Below are 19,606 nucleotides of genomic sequence, written 5' to 3'. Positions count from 1 at the left end.
GAGCCAAGTGCACATTAATCTTCATTAAAATATATCATCGAGACGGATTTATAGCCGCGCTCGGCACGTTCAAAACGATAAACTGCTCATTACGACATAGAAAGACTACATTTCCCAGTCCACTCCCACCTGGGTTGACGGTGGCCTATGACGTTTAATTTATGCGCCGATCTATACAGTCTTTGAAGGGAGCTTTATTAGCTACATGGTCAATACACAATACTGAGGTACGTGCTGATTTACAACGAAAATACGGCTTTCTGATAATAATATTTGTGTTTTGCGTACATGATTAAACTGAATAACCTGTTAACCGACGATAGTGATGATTTATTCACACTGAGGGCAACATTAGCTTGTTAGCGCCCGGTTTTACAAGCTACTTTGACGTTGATGTTAGCTAGCTAACGTGTCCTATGCATCTCATATTTTTTAGTGCCATGCATGAGTAACCAGAACTGACTTTACTGTTTTGTACGTTTTTTTGTAAACGGCACATATTTAGGTTAACTCAAATTAGCTGAACGCCTCTTATTCTCGTGTTTTGTTTTTGTTTTTTTACATGTAACTGTTAGCTGAGTTCACTTTCAGTGAAATGCGTCAGTATCTTGTTTATGCTCTGATTATTGTATCTGTGTGTGATCAGGTTAAATCGATTTCATTATGCTATATTACACACATGTCACTGGCTGCAGTTATTTGCTTCTTAGCTCAGTTACTAAATTTCTATCAAAATGTTCTTAGCAACATCTGAGAGATGTGCTATATATCCGTTAAAGATGAATAAATCAGTCATACAGAAATCCAGCATGTTCTTAGTTTGAATGTTGAGAATTTCCAGTGCACTCAAGGGTGCAATTTATACCTTTTTAGGCTCTAATTTGAGCCTCATGGTCACAAAGCATGATGTTAATCCTCTAATGATTTCCTACATCATAATACACCACATGTCCGGCTTTTCAGGAGTGGAGCAAAAGTTGAAAAAAAGTACAAGTTTAAAAGAACATCCAGCAAATAAATAGTTAAATGGCTGTTTGCTCCCACATCATCACATCTGCATGTAAAATATGAATATCAATGAATACGTATTGCCTTATATGTGATGTTTTTGAATGACGTTTAGATGCCATGGAAAGGGTATGAATGCAATTCCATATAAATGAGCCTTGAAAACATTATTACCGTGGACGTCACATCCAGATCAAGCCTACACTTGTAACCTGACTGTACAGATTGCATGGTATTTTAAAAGCTTGATCAGCCAGCAGTGTTTGCAGACTGGTTTCTCCACTGAACATTTCAAGGGTTAAAGGAATGTAGTACATTTTTGTGTTAATGTAAATGTGTGTTTTTCCAGTTCTTGGTTACTAAACATGTAAAGAAAGCCAACTGTTTAACACTGGCAGCACTGCGAGACCAGAGGGTCTAAAAAGGCTTGACACGTGACTTAAGCCGACCATACAATGCTGGATTTTCACTTAAGTCATAAAATGTCAGGTTGACACGATCTGTTTCGCAATCAGGGCAAACTCATATTGTCACAAAATTGTGTCATGTTTTCTGCTGGTTACAAAATGTTTGGTGGCTGATATTTTGTAATATTCTGAACGCTTTGTCTTGGTTCTCTGTGTTTCTCTTTAGTAGTCACCATGGTGATGAAGTCAGCAGTTGAGGATGATGATGCTGGCTGGGGGCTGGGTATCCCAGAAAAGATGAAGAACAATGCCAACTGGGTTGACATTACACATGAATTCAAGGGTGCATGCAAAGGTACAGGCTCTGCTCTTGACTGCTTGCGTGTGGGAGTTGTATGTGTTGCTGTTTAAAAAAGGAACTGACGTGTTCCTCTTCTTTCTCTTTCCTTGTCCTCATCCTTTATTCATGCAGAGTTGAATCTTGGAGAGTTGCTTCATGACAAACTGTGAGTAGGTCAAAATGCTTTTTGCAGACTCACACTTTAAAGGGTCAGTTCGCTCAATTTAACAAAAAACATTTTCTACTGACTGCTGACATGAGTCAGCCTGCCAGCTGAAAAATTGATTCGCACAGACCTCAACAGAGAGTCTAGATACTGTTTCAGAGACTTCATAGCATTGACAAAATAGAGTAATTGCAGTGAAAGACCAAATCCTTGTAATTTCTTGGCATAAACATCTATTGATCAGTCCACAATTATCATCATCGGTAAAAATTAACCCTTTGTAAACACACATCCAAACCAGACAGTAATGTTATGTTTTTGTGGCAGGTTTGGTCTGTTTGAGGCCATGTCAGCCATAGAGATGATGGATCCTAAAATGGATGCAGGAATGATTGGAAACCAGGTCAACAGGAAAGTGCTCAACTTTGAACAAGCTATCAAGGTACAGAACCACTGACCTGACACTGACACACAATGCAATCAGTGAATTCTCAAGTATTAAGATAAAAAGCCTAATTTTCTTAATTTTTTTTTAATGTAAAACTCTGAATGCATTATTTCGTTTAATTAATATTGTTTAATGCAAACAGTATGATTACCCACCTGGTTCCACATAATCTGTATGGCTCTCTTGTGTTGTCTTGTAGGAAGGTGCCATCAAGGTGAAAGATCTTAGTCTTCCTGAACTCATCGGCATCATAGACACATGTTTCTGCTGTTTGGTGAGTTTCAGTTTCTTATACATAAACATTGGATGGATTTGCATATGACTGACCTGTGAAGGGCAAATTTTCTCTTTCGATTAGCTTCCCACCACAAGCATGTCAAAGAGAGTGTACAGAGTCAGTCTGTTAATGGAGGTCACTGGATTCTCTGAACTTTTGCTGAATTTGAGCGTTTATCACTTCACTTGAAGATACAAAAATGGCATTTTACATGTTTTTAATTTTTACTTACACTTCACAGCTGTTTTATATATTCAGTCATCACCGTGGCAAGTCAATCTCTAATGTTCACCAATCCTTTTTTCTTTTTTCCTGAACCCACAAACGACAACAGAAATAAACCTGAATTAAAAATGGTGTTCTGACTTCATAGTCACTGAAGCCCTTTGAAATTTAGATCCACACCACTGCGGGATACCATTAGTCATGAGTGTATGTTTGTATTCCTATTCCTAGATCACATGGCTGGAGGGTCACTCCCTGGCACAGACTGTGTTCACCTGTCTTTATGTCCATAACCCCGACCTGATAGAGGAGCCGGCCCTCAAAGCCTTTGCCCTTGGCATCCTGAAGGTGTGTGACATTGCACGAGAGAAAGTCAACAAAGCTGCTGTGTTTGAGGAGGTAAGCAACTTTCCCTTGTCCTTCTGTCAGTCAGTGTGTACGTGTGTGTGTCTGTTCTTGGTGTCATATTTATGTCTTAATGATGATTTATCTCATATTCGTCTGCAGGAGGATTTCCAGGCCATGACCTATGGCTTCAAGATGGCCAATAATGTCACAGACCTGCGGGTAACAGGTACTGCATTATGGTTCATTAAGTCTCCAGCTTCACGTATACTGTGAACAAGTGAGGCCGTTACAGATTCATACTGTTAGTTCAGAGGAACAAGTGTAGCTGATGTCATCTCTCTCTCCTACCAGGTATGCTGAAAGATGTGGAAGATGAGTTGCAGAGAAAAGTAAAGGTATTTGTTCTTGTCCAGTTTAAGCTTCAATCTTTAAAATATTAATAAAATACTGCTGATACATAAGCTGAGTATTACATTGTTTATTGGTTTCTCTGCTACTGCCTCAGAGCACACGCAGTCGACAGGGAGAGCAGCGAAACCCGGAGGTTGAGCTGGAGGTGAGTCAGGTCAATTCTGCATGTCTGTGGGTTTTTTTTACTGCAGATTTATATGTTTTTGTTGGAGGCATGTTTTTGGAATATCTTTTTTAGACGATCTGAAAGCTAAACACACGTATGATTCATGTGGTTTCAGTTTCAACATACAATACATCGGACTACAGGTATAAAATCAGATTATGTCACTGGTCTTCATTAATGAAGCCTAATATTATTTCAGCCACAAACTAAACCTTGAAGCCTCCTTCTCAACCTCTGCCTGTTATAATTTGTTTTCCATCCGTCTATCAGATTGTGGGACTTATATGACCTTTTGAGAGTCTACTCTGGAATTTCCAGCTGTTACAGTAATAATAATAACGACCAAAATCCGACCCAAAAATGGACTGGGTGGTCGTAAAAAGCCTAAAATTCCGCCTTTTGTGATTTCTTGTGCCTTGTGGAGCTTCAAAGACAAATTAGGAAGTATGTGTATTATTAGCTTTGTACACGTGAGCATGTTAAATGTTCCTACTCTTTGTTTTTCCAGCATCAGCAGTTTTTGGCACTCTTCAATAGAATCAAGTTCACGCGCCTTCTACTGACAGCACTGATCACCTTTACCAAGAAAGAGGTAATGAACAATCAGACAGGAAGTAATGACATCACATGTATTTTCAGATGTTCTTCTTTTAATTAAAGGGGTTTTTTTGTACTTTAAGGGACTTGTTTGTTAAATTGGTAGTTATCTTCTTCGTGTTCATGTGTGTGTTTGTTTAAGGTTGTGTCTTTTTATCTTTTTAGACCAGCTCGGTTTGCGAGGCCCAAAAGCTTGTGGCTCAGGCAGCTGACCTCTTATCAGCTATTCATTCCAGTATTCAGCATGGCATCCAATCACAGAATGACACCACTAAAGGAGGTAAAACTAATAACCTTTTCATAGTGGACAAAAAGAACCACTAACATCTGGCTTTTGTCCTTAAAGCAGCTAAGAGGAACTTTCATTTTTTGGTCGAATCTAGCGGCCCCTGGAGGCCGTCAAACAAAACAAACTTTTAGTGCTGTGCTGTACTATCAGACGACAGAGCAGCTTCCTTCCTCAGGCTGTGAGACTCCTCAAGTCATCCTCAGAACTTGATTTTTATGGCTTACCTGATCTGTATAAATTGAAATCGATCCAGTGTCAGGCATTAAGTGTGACTATAATAACTGCAGAGAAATGGCCAATCTTCTAGCGGATGGTGTTGTTTGCTAATGCGGGTCATATGGAGTGTAAACTGAGACTGTTACATAACCAGCTGAAAACTCTTTGTGGTACAATCAACATTCACATCCCTGTAAAATGACGCTCCAGTTGCCACGGGTGTTTATCGGTTTCAGCTCTGAGCAGCTGTGATGGAAACATGACACCCTGGTGCACATGCTAATTTCTCCCCTTTTCGGGTGTGATGCTGTGACACTTTTTGAAGTTCCGAAGTACTTTTCCATCCGTCTCTGTTCAAGGAGAGAGACTGAAGGAAAGGATATAAAAAGTAACCACTTTGACATTGTCACCAGCCTCAATGTCAGTGCCCTATCTTTGCCAGCTGCCTGATCAGTGCGGTGCATATGCATCTCTCAACAGAGATGAGAGAGAAGCAAGATGTGTCACTCCTCAGCCACTTCCATCATCAGCTCTGGAAAAAGTGATGTGTATAGTTCATTATATTATTGACTAAGACCTTCTTAAAACAAGTTTAATGTCTTCTGGATGAGGTCTGATGAGGTATATGACCAGCTGCTTTCTACTGTCCCCTGTTTTTCTGGTGGGTTTGTGACTTTGAATGTGACACACAGGAAGAAGAGCAATGGGAAAGAAGTCATTTGTCTATTTTTAGTAGGTTTACCCACATTTAAAAACCTGCACATGCGTGCTAATTCGGTGTAAAAATGGAATAACACACAAATGCACTGACCTAGACACAATAGTTTGACACAAACACCACAGCTGCTCAGATTGGAAATTACTCAGAACAACTAAATTATGCATATATTATTCACATTTCTGCTCTCCAGCCAACCAGTTAAGTACTCATCATATGCTGCACACTAAATGTACCTTCTCCACCTCAGTGAATTTCCAGACAGAGAGCTAAAAAAAAAACTTCAATTAATTTTTATCTTGCTTTATTACATTTAGCTGAGGCAGCCTCTAGGGGAAGATTACTTTATAATTACTAAATGTGACCCATGTTAACCTTTTTTTTACTCCGTGTATGCTGCAGACCATCCCATCATGATGGGCTTTGAGCCCCTGGTAAACCAGAGACTGCTGCCGCCCACCTTTCCTCGCTACGCCAAGATCATTAAGAGGGAGGACATGGTGGCCTACTTTGGCAAACTCATAGAACGCATCAAGACCGTGTGTGACGTGATCAACACCACCAACCTGCATGGCATACTGGTAAACACACAAGTCCAGATTGCTATTCCATTACATTTATGCCCAAATTTGGTACATAATGTGGAATTTATATACCAAATTTTAAGTATCGCGCCAATGATGAAGGCATATGAATATTGTCTTTGTGCTTTTACCAGGACTTCTTCTGTGAGTTCAGTGAACAGTCTCCCTGTGTGCTCTCTAGATCTCTTCTTCAGGTAAGTTAATAATTGACATTTTGAATCTGAAATTCAAGAGTTTATGTACATGTAAAAAAAACCAATAAAACTTATGGAAGCGATAATATAATCTTAGTAAAAACACATCTGTTTATAACCCAGCGTATGAGAACTCACCAGATTGTCTTCCTACATCCAGACAACGTTTTTGATAGATAATAAGAAAGTGTTTGGGACCCACCTGATGCAAGACATGATTAAAGATGCTCTGAGATACTTCGTCAGCCCGCCTGTCCTCTCCTACAAGTAAGTCTGGCGTTGGTTAAACAATTAAACCCTCAACAGGTGAAAGATTTTAAGTTAAACAGTTATTTTGGGGTTGATTTTGAACCTTGTTTTGGGCTGTGTGTGTTTTTATAATATGCATACTCTCTTGAGTGAGCTTGTTTTGCCTCAAGATGCTGATTTTATGTGTGTCTGTCTCTCTCCAGGTGTTGTCTTTTCAACAACCACCAGGCCAAGGACTACATTGACTCCTTTGTTACGCACTGCTCCAGGGTATGTTACCTTTACTCTTCAGTATTATATACTCTAGCTCTGCTGCATTCTCATACCTCAGTCGTTCATCGAGCTTCATGGGCTGCTTTCACTTGAGCATAAGTGAGTTTAAAGTGAATAGTTTAGGAGGAGAGATGTATAATTGCTGCCTCAAAGGAGAGTTTGTTCAGAGGCTATTTTTAGCTCTGCTATTATAGGATTATTTTATATTTCAACACTGAGATAATGGGCTAGTCTATCATCAGTGACATGAATAGGCATGTAGTGAAGCTGTGCGTTTATTTGTGTCTCGCTAATTCCCCCTTCAGCCATTCTGCAGTCTGATCCAGATCCACGGACACAACCGGGCTCGACAGAGAGACAAGCTGGGTCACATTCTTGAAGAGTTTGCCACGCTGCAGGACGAGGTGAACTGCAGCTGTTTCCTTCTATTTGGCAATAATAGTTTTCTTTGAAGGAATTTAAGAAATCATTCAGTTTCAACATCTTTGACATTTTTTCATCATTTATGCAAAATATGAACCCAGAACAATATATTTTTTTAAAGTACAAAGCCAACTTCTTTGTGGTTTTCTTCCAACCACTCTGGGGGAAGTTGTGATCTTATCATTTGTAAACCAGCTATTTTTTGCACTCTTCAGGCAGAGAAGGTGGATGCAGCCCTGCACAGCTTGCTGATGAAACTTGAGCCTCAGCGACAGCATCTAGCCTGTCTTGGCACCTGGATCCTCTATCATAACCTGAGGATCATGATCCAGTACCTGCTGAGTGGCTTTGAACTGGAGCTGTACAGCATGCATGAATACTACTACATCTACTGGTGAGAGCAAACGCATTGGTTTGTTACTGGCTCTAACCGGTAGGCACACACAATCAGATCCCTCTACAGGTGCACTTTGGTTCATCTGTGAATGAATACGAGTTTGTTTTTGACCGCAGGTACCTGTCAGAGTTCCTGTACGCATGGCTGATGTCCACTCTGAGCAGGGCCGACTCGTCTCAGATGGCAGAGGAGCGGATTCTGGAAGAGCAGCTGAAAGGACGCAGCAGCAAAAAGACCAAGAAGAAGAAAAAAGGTACGCTCGCTTTTGATCCAGGAGCTGCAAAGGGCAATGTTAACTGCTAATAAATGCATAATTAAGTTAATAATCACAATAAGCTATTCATGTTAATAAAGCAACAACAAAGCTCAGTAAGGTTTTAACAATGACATTATAATCAGATGTGTTTTAATGCAGTCTTAAACAATTTTTTAAGAAACTCATGAAGTCTTATAAACCCACAATAATGTCTCTACTGTATGATGCTATTTTTAAAACTTACATAGTCGTACAAATAATAATGTCAATAATGTCTTAAAAGGACTTATGAGGGCCTTATTACCTATTAACTATAACTTATTACAAGGACCTTAATGTAAAAGCTTTACTGCTCATCTTACTAACGCCATGCTTTGGTTCCCCCTACAGTTCGTCCTCTCAGCAAGGAGATTACCATGAGTCAAGCATACCAGAACATGTGCGCTGGCATGTATAAGGTAGGACATCAGTATAACTTTGCTTCTGAGCCGTCTTCTCTCCTGTTTATTACTCGCACTGCAGCATTGTCCTTCCTCTCTGCCTCCTCAGACCATGGTAGCTCTGGATATGGACGGGAAGGTGCGTAAGCCTCAGTTTGAGTTGGACAGCGAGCAGGTGCGCTATGAGCATCGTTTCGCCCCCTTCAACAGCGTGGTCACGCCCCCGCCTGTGCACTACATCCAGTTCAAGGTACTAGAACAGAGTCTCCTCCACTCATTATATTTCTGTCATCACATTTTATCTTTTGCATTTTTCCTTTTTTTTGCCCTTTATCTCACTTGCTTTCCAATTTCTCTGCTCTCGGTTGTCACCTCCAGGAGATGTCCGACCTGAAGAAGTACAATCCTCCACCAGGCTCCGCTGACCTCTACATGGCTGCCAGCAAACACTTCCAGCAGGCCAAGCTCATCTTAGAAAATGTGCCCAGCCCAGACCCTGAGGTCAGGAAGTGTTAACTATTGTAAAATAAATGCCAGACCCGTGTTTTAATGGATCCCACTGCTTTTCGCGCTAAGACCAGGCAGAGTAGCGGGTCTTATTCGAGGAAAGAAGTGGGATCCATAATGACATGCCAAACCCATTTAGTTTTTAATGTTAATAATCTATTCCTGAAAAGGTTTTTTTTTTCATCTTCACCTGTGCTACTTGTTAAATCATTTCACAATATGTCATTTAAATAGTCTGGTTGTACCTTTTCTATTGTTCTGAACCATCAATAACCAGTTAATGATTTATTACAGGTTAACCGTATACTGAAGGTGGCCAAGCCTAACATTGTAGTCATGAAGCTCCTGGCTGGAGGGCACAAGAAGGAGACCAAGGTAACACAACAAAACACCTTGTTTCTGTGGAACCAGTTAAAAAAAGATTGTTCATTTTTATTAGATATAAAAGTTATTCTAATCTTGAGACAAGTGCTTTAAAAGTGGGTAATGCTTATATGTTGGTGTTTGATGGACGTGCATTGTGAAAGGCTTATCTTAATGTTGGCTACAGTCTTTTGTGACAGCTGTTCCACATTGGGAAAATTTTGTTTTTTGGAGTAAAATGCCAAATTTGTGCATCCCCAGGTGCTCCCAGAATTCGACTTCTCAGCTCACAAGTACTTCCCTGTGGTCAAGATCATCTGATTCTGCTCTGCTGCACGAGTTGCTTCGAGAGAGTCATCGTGAAGACCTTCAGCCATAAAGAACGTTCCCGCAGCTGAACAAGTGTGCAATGGCCCTGATCCAGTCCATGTCTGAACAATGTGTCTGATACACCCAACTGTAAGGTTGTGTAAAGGTGTGTTTCATACACCCAATTTATTTTTTTTTCCACCTGAATGAAAGATGTGACACAAGAAACCAGACCAGAGAACTCACAACTGGACCTAAATGGAGTGATAATATATCCACATCTGCATCCGTGTATGTTTGCTTTGTATGTGTGCGTGTGAGAGTCGGACACAAGTCGAGGTGCTTTTGAGTAAAGAACTGGCTAATTAAAATTTTTATATGCTGCCTCCACAGCAGCAGTGATGACAATGGGTGCATATCATTCAAACATATGAAATATGCTTTCTATGTATTTATGTGCTCATCTGAATGAAAATGTTGAGCCTGAAAAGACTACAGTATCGTGTCATACCTCATACAGCACCAGTTTCATGTGTTAGAGATCTTAAATTCACAACTTTACAGGAAGGGTACTGTAGAGATACTTTCCAGGCATGTGAACCGTCTGCACTGCTTTAAATCAATACTACCAGCAACTCCAGAGGACTGAAAAGCTACAGCCGTCACAAGAACACAATAAAACATGTCTTTCCTGTGGTATTATTATTCTGTTGTTGAATTAATTACATTTTCAGACAATAAAAAAAATGTTTAGGGCACAAAAATCTAAGGTGAAAAAAAGATCTTGTTATATTTGTATATTTTGGTTTGAACAGGTAGATTTGGTACAGAAAAAAACTCAAAAATGTGTACGAGTTTACCAACTGCAACTTACTGTGTGTTGTGGTGTGTATTAAAAACACTGCTTAAAGTACGGAAGCCCATAGGGGACAATAATGTAAATTTGAGGACGTAATTCCACAATTAAATTGTAATTTTCCACATATGTAGGTAATATTTGAGTATAAAATAAAATGAAAATGCAATAATCCAATAAGCATTTTCATTCTCATAACTCATCCACATACCTGTGAATAATTGATTTATGTTACTATTACTGCCCTTTATAGTGTTCAGTGTGTATTTGGAAAGGTATGCCATTATTATGACCATGCATGTAATTTGCCCCTGCTATGTTTCATGTTTTTACAATTTATTACAAAGCAACAAACAACAAAATCCCACATAAAAACACATTATTGTCCTTATTGTGGTAATAAAAACATTTTTTATTCTCTATATTCATCAATAAAGCCTATGATTATTTAAACCTTTCACAAATTTGTTCAGCAGTTCAAAATAAAATACAAATTCAAACACATGAAATCAACAAAAACAGAAGATCAAATTTATAAAAAATTCATTTCATTTTCATCAACATGTTCTCTCCAGGTACGCAGACTTGTAGTTCAGAAAATGGGACTTTTTTTTACACAGATAAGCAGACAAAGCTCTCTGACGAAAGAAAGTCAGCAGTGTCAGATGACTACACTGAAAACAAATAACAGCAACTTAAAAAAAATAAAATGACATACTTAAAAAAAAAAAAAAAAAAAAAACTCAGGAACAATATTTCCTCAGCAAGATCATCAAAAGCACTCCTATTCCATACACGTGTAGTTTCTTATAAATATGATGACTGGGCTCCAAAAAACAAATAAACCATCACAAATGAAAAATAAGTTACGGTGAAATTCTGTTTTTCATTTTATGTTCCTCAAATGAAAAGTCACCAGATCGAGGACTTTGAACTGAAACGTTTTTCCCCCTGTGACCTTACAGACTCTTTAATATAACAAACACGTGGTCAAGCATTTTGTAAACCCACAAAACTTGTTCCAATACATCAAACAAAACGCTGATTTTATAAGGAAACATAAATAAAAGAGTGTACTTTAACAACTTCTTTCATCTTTTTTTGATGGAAAGCCAAAGTTTAAAAAACAAAATAATTTCATTTTGTTTGGAAGGTTAAAAAAAAAAACGCATGAAAAAGTTTTGATGACATGTTTTTGCAACTATGAAGCCATTAATGAGAATTTTAGAGTTGAGAAGAAATCGACACTGTATCTCTGCACATGCTTCTTTCTTGATATGTTGTTATTAAGTCAAAATCAAGTTGTTGTTTTTTCCTATGCCTGAACCTTCCTATGCATCAAAAGAGTAACTCATCTTGTGCAATTCTTCATATGTTGGGAAGCCTCAGGAACAGAAGACGTTGGAAATAAAACTGACATGGGGATTTTTCAGTGATCAAATTTCAGTACTCTCCTGCAAGCCCCATCTTAGTATCGGTCAGGTGCACAGTATAACGCCCCTCATTGTATTCTCACCACTTATTGTAATTACTCAGATTCAGATAAGCAAATAAGGGGGGATAGCCGTCGACTATCTGATTCAGGATTCTTGGATGAGATGTCAAAGCATTATGGAAATTACAGCAATACAACTACAACATAAGGATTAACTGTGGTTGCTTAGTCGAAGTCACCACTTTTAGATAAAGCAGAGTACCTGGAAAACTAAACAAATCATCTGTCCTGTATAAAACACAAGGCAACAAAAGATCCCGTCTCTAAATGTAACTTTAATTTATCATTATTATTATTATTATTAATTCATTATTTCTGATGCCTAATATTAGTTCATGTTTGCGCTCATCCATACGATGTCCAGTCTAGTTCAGCTTTAAGGTGAATGGACTAAAACATGTTAGCACGGCAACTGAAAAGTTCACATCTACTGGATTTGCAGGAGCCCTCAAGCACGACACGCTGTTCCAGCTTCAAGGAAACGTCCTTCATAATGTTACAGCAACTCTCAAAAATCTCTCTCCACAAAATATACAGTTCATTCACTTCAGCAGACCAGAGGCAGTATCCACAATGTGATTTCACAGCACTCACAGCAGGTCCGGTAAACATGTAACGTGGCTCTACATCCAACCTCTACTGTGAAGCAGGGGAAACCGGTGTACACAGAATGGATAAGGCATGCGTCGAAATAAAATCAGTATAGATCATCCAGATGTTCCAAACTGTTCCCTTCATTATAATCTAAAACTGGTTTTCTGTCTTACTGATCCGTGATGTTGATCTGACGCTTCAGGAATGATTTCTCACTGATCAAAAATGTCTATTTACATCAATCATGATATAGTTTGTTTAAACCTGACAAAGTTACTCCAGTATATATAATCCAGAAGATGTCTATGAAGCCAACCTTACTTTTTTCAGCTTTCTTGGCTACATGATAATCAGCAGAGGCCGTTAACGGTTTCCAAATCAACATTAAATTGTCTGAAAAGGATCTCAGCACATTTCCTTCATTTGCTGCATTTATGGGAAGCCTCATTTGCATTAACTGACCATTGATCTGTAAGAGAGGAGGTCTGTGCTGCAGAGCCCTCTGATGGATGTCACTGGGATCATATTTGACACTTCATAACCCTATAAGGGTCTGCACTTATATTTCATTCAAGTTACAATCATTAAAGAGTGAACATAAACAAAACGTCTAATCACATAAATAAAATCTGCTGAATTCCAGGCATGTTGAGATGTAGAGATGAAGAGTAGGTGATATGAGAGTACTGGATACTTTGTTTCACCTAAACATACTGAAATGACTGTGAGCAGTCACAGCTGTAATAAAACCATCTCACGGCTGTGTGTGTACAGTAAAATGCATGTAAACGAAAATCATGAGACTACACACTTAGCAGATATTTGCATTTTTCAGACTCTTTCAGAATATTGTGCACTGAATATGAAGTTTTATATACTCTTGGTCTAACACAGAAAACCTGATGTTTGAAAAGGATAAAATATCTGACGACATGTAATGAGATCAAACGTACAGAACAGAATTAAGATCACGAAAGACACTCCAGGCAACCACCGGACCAAATGTCATGAGTCTGTCTTTTTGTCGAACATCCATCTGGGTTTGTTTTGTGTTCAGTGTTTGGAGGGCTGCATTAACCTGTTGTGCTGAGGTGTGTAACTGGTCCTGGGCTCCTTCTTTGACTCCAGCCCTGCAAGAAAAAAATCACTTTTGCGTTCAAAACAAGCATATATGTTTATATTTCCTCTTGATGAAGCTACACAGTGCCTACAGCACAGTTAAAGATCTAAAACGCTGCTAAACCTCGTATTTAGGAAATATAAATGCAATCAGGCACAAAGGTCATCGAGTAGGCAAACATTCAAGATGGACATGACCTAAATGCTTTTTCAATAGTTTATTTCATGGCAGCAAATTATGAAAGTACAGACTGAAAAATATGTAAATTACAACAACAGAAACACTCTATATAGCTCCGGTGGTATTTTTTAATTGAATCACCAGTGTGGACTTTATAACCTGACTTCATACTGTGTTGTTGGTTTAGCTGCATGTAGCTACAGTGCAGGAAGACCTGCATGCTTTCCAAAAATCGGATTTATCATTGCACACAGTTGAGTTTTAAATGCCTACAACGGCCAGTTTAATTGAACCGTTTTTAATCTGCTGCCATGAAATAAACACTGACAAACCTCAGACAATAGTTTGATACGTCACTGAACAAACGTCCGAGCTACAACCATGAAAGCTAGTGAATGTCAGTGATGCAGGTGTCTGTGTTTCGGTGCGTACCTTAGACTTGGGCAAGTGCAGCTTGTTTGTCTGCCTCAAACTCTCCTTTGTTCTCATCATCCCCGTTATAGTAAGCCAGCTTCTCCTCCGTGTCTATCAGAAGGCACAATGTGGTTATTAACATCTATTACGCACAAATCTTTTTTTAGTACAGAGCATTTGTTATTAACTATCCCTCTTCCAAAGTCTAGCTCTGCACCTTTGATAAACCAAAAAGTGGAACTGTTTCTGTTTTAATCTATACAGGCATACATACCTTCAGGCTGTTTGTTTTGCTGTTGTTTGTCCGTATCGATTCCACCCTCTCCTTGCTCTTCTCCATCATAATCCTCTGGCTCTTCTGTCTTCTGCCCACCAGGAGTCTCATCTTCCTTCACCTTGCCAGTCAGCATGCCTTCCATCCCAGGGTCTGCTTTTGGCAGCATGACCAAATTGTTGTTTCATTTTATTAAAACATTCACAATCTTTTCACTGAGAACGTCTAGCTAGAAATAACCAACTAGTTCACTGCTTTCAATAGGGAACACTTTCTATTGGCCACTATTAGACCTCAAACCAGCGGTAGCCAATAAGATAGGAAAACACAAGCACTCGTGTGTTCAATGTGTGAGTTCTTTACCTTCTGTCTGGGCGCCCTCTTCATGAACATCCATCATCTCCATGTATTTATCGTCAGTCAGATTATTCTTCACAAGTTTGCTGGCCTCTGCCTCACCCTCTTCTGTTGCTGCAGCGCCCACTGGTGGTGGCAAAATGTCCTGCTTGACTGCAGCAGCTGAGGGAAGAGACGGGGACTCGACATCAGAGAAATCCTTAGCTGGAGTCAGGTCTGCTGTGGCATCCGGACCTGTGAAATAACAAGGAAGGAGGGAAGGGCGATATGAGAGTGCACACTTGTTATTGAAGTCTGAATAAAGATATGTACAGATATAAATATAGACAATATGCACATACATGAATATTGGTGCCATTGCATGATGTTATGTGTAAAATTAAGGTAGACTGATCCACCAGGTCATCCATGTCTTTTACCTTTGTCCTCGATGATCTCATTGGTCAGTAGTTCAGGTGGTTCATTTTCTTTGGGCTGAGAGACACTCGGCGTGTGGCTTACGACAGCTGCCGTCTTAACTGCATCAGCCATGACTGGTCCATCATCTTTTACTGCTCCATTCACTGCAGTGGCCTGCTGAGGAATTAATACATCATATACAACATTACTATTACTACACCATCAGGGACAGCCACTTTTTTAAACCAGCCTGCTACTTCAGTAGACACCAATCTGGTGGAAAAACTCTGGAGTAACTCTGGTTTTAAGCCATTGTACCTGTGAGGAGACAGCTGGAGGAAGAATGAGCTTCTCCATTTTCTTCTGAACAGCGGCCACTCTCTCATCACACAACTCCTTCTGGGACAGGACCTGGGAGTGACAATGGGTCCTGCACATGTATACAAACACACACGGTCTCATATATATTCTCTGCACTGAGGCAATTCATGATGGCAATGGCAGTTCACGTATATATGATGTATATGAAGTTGTTGTGATGAAGTCTTTTTCTTACATGTCATATGTGAGTTTGTTGTTAAGGGTTTTGATGTTGCCTTGGCAACCCTGCAGCTCCGTCTGAAGCTTGCCCAGGTCATCTTTTAGCTGACTCAGCTGACCTACAGTACAGACACACAGAACATTAAGAGCTACATAAGAACCGAGTTATTTTATTTTCTGATGAGCTCTAATTGGCTGTTAATGCAATTAATTTTTCAGACATGTCAAATTTGTCACCTTTGAGTTCCTGTATGGTTTTGGTGCTGGAGGAAATGTTCTGCTGCAGTGTGCCCTAGAAGAAAAAACACAATGTCTCTGAATTTCCACAGTGTGTCAACTTTTCATGTTTTTTAAGTGTGAACCAGGAAGGAAGAGGTCAAAGGCGTGTTTTCACCCCCTCCAAACTGCTCTGCAGTTTACAGACAGCAGTTACATGTGTCATTTGTTCCCACTGAATTTAAAACTCCCAGTGTTGTTTGTTTTGTTAACCTTCTCTTGGTTGCAGACGTTCTGGGCTCCTTCCAGCTTGCTCTTGTAGAGGTTTTCTATGCGGTTTAGCTGCTCCTTCTGTCTCTGGATCACCTCCTGGAACTCAGACTCCCTCAAATCTGCTGCTCCTCGCTCTGCTGCTCCACGTCGCACCTGGCCTTCCAACTCGTACAGCTTAGTCTATATCACACACACAAAGACGGTTAAACTTAATTCAGGTTTTTTTTTTTTAAATAATTCATTTGTGTCTTATTCATAATATTTAAATAGAGGAGGACATAACTAAAAGACTGGGTATTGATAGAAACTCAAGATTATGATGACAAAATATAAAGCATACTGGGCTGTGTTTCATGGTTCTTCTCAATTCCACTTAACCCCAAGACCAGTGGTGCCCAAACCTTTTTCCTTCAAGGGCCAAAACTGAAACTTCATGGGCCGCGGGTGCATATATGTGCGTGTGCATGGATATGCGATAAAAGTCAAATGAAATGTGTTGCATTATGTTTGGGGACCAAAGACATTCACAAAACACAAAATAAAAATGCAGATATGTCACAGAATAAATAATCATGTAAAAACACTGAAGCATCCCAATTCCTGCACAAAATGTCACTGCCATGATCTAAAGCCCAACAAAGCATTTTATCTCACAAAAAAAAACAGAATAAATATGGATTCAAATAATATTTTTGATTTTGTTTTGGTATTTTTCTTTGCAAGAAACATCTGCGGGCCAAAGTGAACCAACTTTGGCCTGCGGGTCCCTCTTTGGGCAGCCCTGCCCTGCACAGTAAAAAAAAAAAGATCAGCACCAATAGCACAATTTTTCTACAAAACAAAAGAAATGGCTGATTAGCCTTAAGTATATTCCTGTTTCCACAGTTGTAAAAGCATATTACATAATCTGCAAAATGAGCTTTCCAACAGGAAAAAAAAAAAAAAAAAAAAAAAACTGGAGCCCAAATGAGGAACTGATAAGCTTAACTTCTGCAGAAGGGAATCATGCATCCGTGTTGCGGATATGCATCAACAAAGTCAGGAAATAACCACTAACTTCTCAAAAATTATACAGCATTTAAATTGTAAATGTATCAAGGTTAGGCAAATGCTGGAAGCTCAGGGTTTTATTGGAGGGTTTGGGGTTGCACTTCACTCTGGTTATGAAAGCACAGAAACACACACACACATACAGATTAACCTACCTGTAGCTCCAGGTTACGGGAGCTGGACACCCAGTAGTTAAAGCCCAGAACCAGGATGCAGGCGATTAGAGCGCCAATCATCAGAGGGGGTGATCTTCCTCCACGACGGCCGTTTCCCAGCCCACCCATAGCTGACTAGAAACAGGACACACACACAAACCACAGCCAGGGTGAGAACTGTGAGACATCTGTGAGCTCTGAATTACAGTTTAAAATGGGTTGGCAGACGTGAGGATAACTGTTGCTGATACTATGGCTAAGGTCATTTATGGAGTTTAATTGATAAAGGAGGTTTCACTGTCAGGCCTGCAGTAGGTAGGCAAGCTCAGGCAAAAAGAAAAAAAACAGAAAAACAAGTACAGGAAATGTCTAACCATGTAGAGATGCAACTTTGATGTACACGTACAAACAATACGTGCACAAACATTACAGCCACATGTTAAAGTTGTACAGTCTCTACTCAACACAATGGAACAGAGAGAAGATCTCAGTTTGTCCCTAACAATGCTGACTCAATTAAAAATGTCTGCAGGTTGCTGGGAAAGGACACATTCCCAGGGACCCATGGGGGCTGAAACACAGCAGCTCTTCACACATACACAGACAACATACTCTCACTTCACTGCACAGTATCAGGTTGTCTGGTGGTGGCCATGTATGCTGTCCATGTAAATAATATGCCCGACCCTGCCTTTCCCTGCATGGGTTCCTCCCAGCATGCAAATGATCCATGGGAAAATGTAAATAACTTACTAAAATGACTGACTTCTCACAGACTAAACATACAAACAGACGCCATTGTAGAATCCCAAAACACTGGTTATAACCCGTAATCACAAAGAGATAACGTTAAATGTCATATCTTGAATCAGCTGTGATTTAACTTTAGCTTGCTGCCGATGCTGATATTAAATGTCGAGGACTCCCAGTCACACAGCGGCAGCAACGTTAGGGTGGCCAAAGGGAGTCACCTCAGCTCAAGATTACCAACAAGCACTTGGATGGGATGAAGAAAATGTTGGTGTGTGTGCTACCAAATCACAGCACAGGCCCGACAGCAGCAGGTTAAACATGTTTTGCAGCCCCGGGGCCGAGCCTCGTCTTTTCTAATGCCACTGTTACAATTAAACAGCAAACCAAAAGGTCTCTCGTATGATCGATAAGCTGAATTTAGGTCAGGAGTGAGCTTGTGCAGCTAAAGCTGGTGTTAACAGTCATCACACAGACTTACTGGTTGTGTAGAGGACATATGTTAGAGTCTCACATGTTAAAAAAATAACAGCCAACCTGATTTTAAAAAAAGGGCAAGAAACTAAGCAACGTTTAGCCATTCAAGTCGAAATACAACCAGCGTTGTCACTCTACGTTGCAAGCTAACGTTTGCGTCGTTAGCATTTAGCTAACGCTATTAGCTAGACTATCGACTTACCCAGTAGACTCAAGAGTCACGAAACAGGATCTGAGTGTCGTTTCCAGTGGATGTAGTGATACTTGGTGATTTAAATCACTATCTGGTCGCGTTTCTTCGGTAATTATCAGCGCATTTCCGCGAGGGTGTTAGCTCGTGTTCATTATTTCCATACAAACAGCAGACTGACTCCCTGTGTTGTGCCTGAGTCGGGTGCTGCCTTTCGGCGCTGTAAGAAAAAAATACATTTCGGTGTACACAATCATTTCAGTGATAAAATAACTTTAAAAACATACATCTAATGTACAACGTGCTTCTGTAAGATTCATTTCTAGGTGAAGTGACGGGATTGGATATCTACTAGAGTCCATATTGTTCTTTTGATGTCAAAGCATTTGATTGTTCGACCGTCTGATTACGGAATTTTATAGTTTACAGAGAGCACTTGAAGGCATCACGGGCATACAGGCCCAGTGTACCTGAAAATGTTTGGACTTAATATTTACATTAAAATGTAATAAAATACATAAATAAGCACAATATTTGAAATCTATTTTCTATTTTAGAATAAAAAAATACAGAAATTAACAATAAACAAAAATCAACTGATAGGTAATTTGTGTTAAAATATTTGCCCAGATTACTTTTTATGATAACATAAACA

The 19,606-nt window shown here is 39.6% G+C and overlaps 2 protein-coding genes across 5 annotated transcripts; one reads left to right on the top strand and one right to left on the bottom strand.

Annotated features, from left to right (window-relative positions):
• Positions 1-131: 131 nt before the first annotated feature.
• On the top strand, positions 132-10,316 carry naa35 (N-alpha-acetyltransferase 35, NatC auxiliary subunit). 2 transcript variants are annotated; one of them, XM_084360058.1, is made up of 23 exons: positions 132-227; positions 1,642-1,770; positions 1,888-1,921; positions 2,249-2,363; positions 2,569-2,643; positions 3,103-3,270; positions 3,379-3,445; positions 3,571-3,614; positions 3,725-3,775; positions 4,305-4,388; positions 4,559-4,673; positions 6,019-6,197; positions 6,335-6,394; positions 6,555-6,661; positions 6,847-6,913; positions 7,222-7,320; positions 7,555-7,733; positions 7,853-7,989; positions 8,383-8,450; positions 8,542-8,682; positions 8,811-8,933; positions 9,234-9,314; positions 9,564-10,316. In XM_084360058.1, the coding sequence occupies exons 2-23, from the start codon at positions 1,650-1,652 to the stop codon at positions 9,621-9,623; spliced, it is 2,175 nt and encodes a 724-aa protein (XP_084216184.1). In that variant the 5' UTR covers positions 132-227; positions 1,642-1,649; the 3' UTR covers positions 9,624-10,316. The 2 variants fall into 2 exon arrangements, with proteins under 2 accessions (XP_084216184.1, XP_084216185.1); XM_084360059.1 differs by lacking the exon at positions 3,725-3,775.
• Positions 10,317-13,082: 2,766 nt separating this feature from the next.
• On the bottom strand, positions 13,083-19,155 carry golm1 (golgi membrane protein 1). 3 transcript variants are annotated; one of them, XM_084360063.1, is made up of 11 exons: positions 18,964-19,155; positions 17,535-17,669; positions 16,330-16,509; positions 16,078-16,132; positions 15,857-15,959; positions 15,619-15,730; positions 15,321-15,477; positions 14,908-15,135; positions 14,545-14,700; positions 14,289-14,381; positions 13,083-13,686 (listed from the first exon to the last, which is right to left on the bottom strand). In XM_084360063.1, the coding sequence occupies exons 2-10, from the start codon at positions 17,661-17,663 to the stop codon at positions 14,290-14,292; spliced, it is 1,212 nt and encodes a 403-aa protein (XP_084216189.1). In that variant the 5' UTR covers positions 17,664-17,669; positions 18,964-19,155; the 3' UTR covers positions 13,083-13,686; position 14,289. The 3 variants fall into 3 exon arrangements, with proteins under 3 accessions (XP_084216189.1, XP_084216190.1, XP_084216191.1); XM_084360064.1 differs by having other exon boundaries at positions 14,545-14,697; XM_084360065.1 differs by having other exon boundaries at positions 15,321-15,474.
• Between the last annotated feature and the right edge of the window lie 451 nt (positions 19,156-19,606).

Source organism: Pagrus pagrus, assembly GCF_965226575.1.
Source record: "Pagrus pagrus genome assembly, chromosome: 8".
NCBI lineage: Eukaryota > Metazoa > Chordata > Actinopteri > Spariformes > Sparidae > Pagrus > Pagrus pagrus.
Note: the sequence above shows the minus strand (reverse complement) of the source record. Positions and strands in the feature narration are given on the sequence as shown.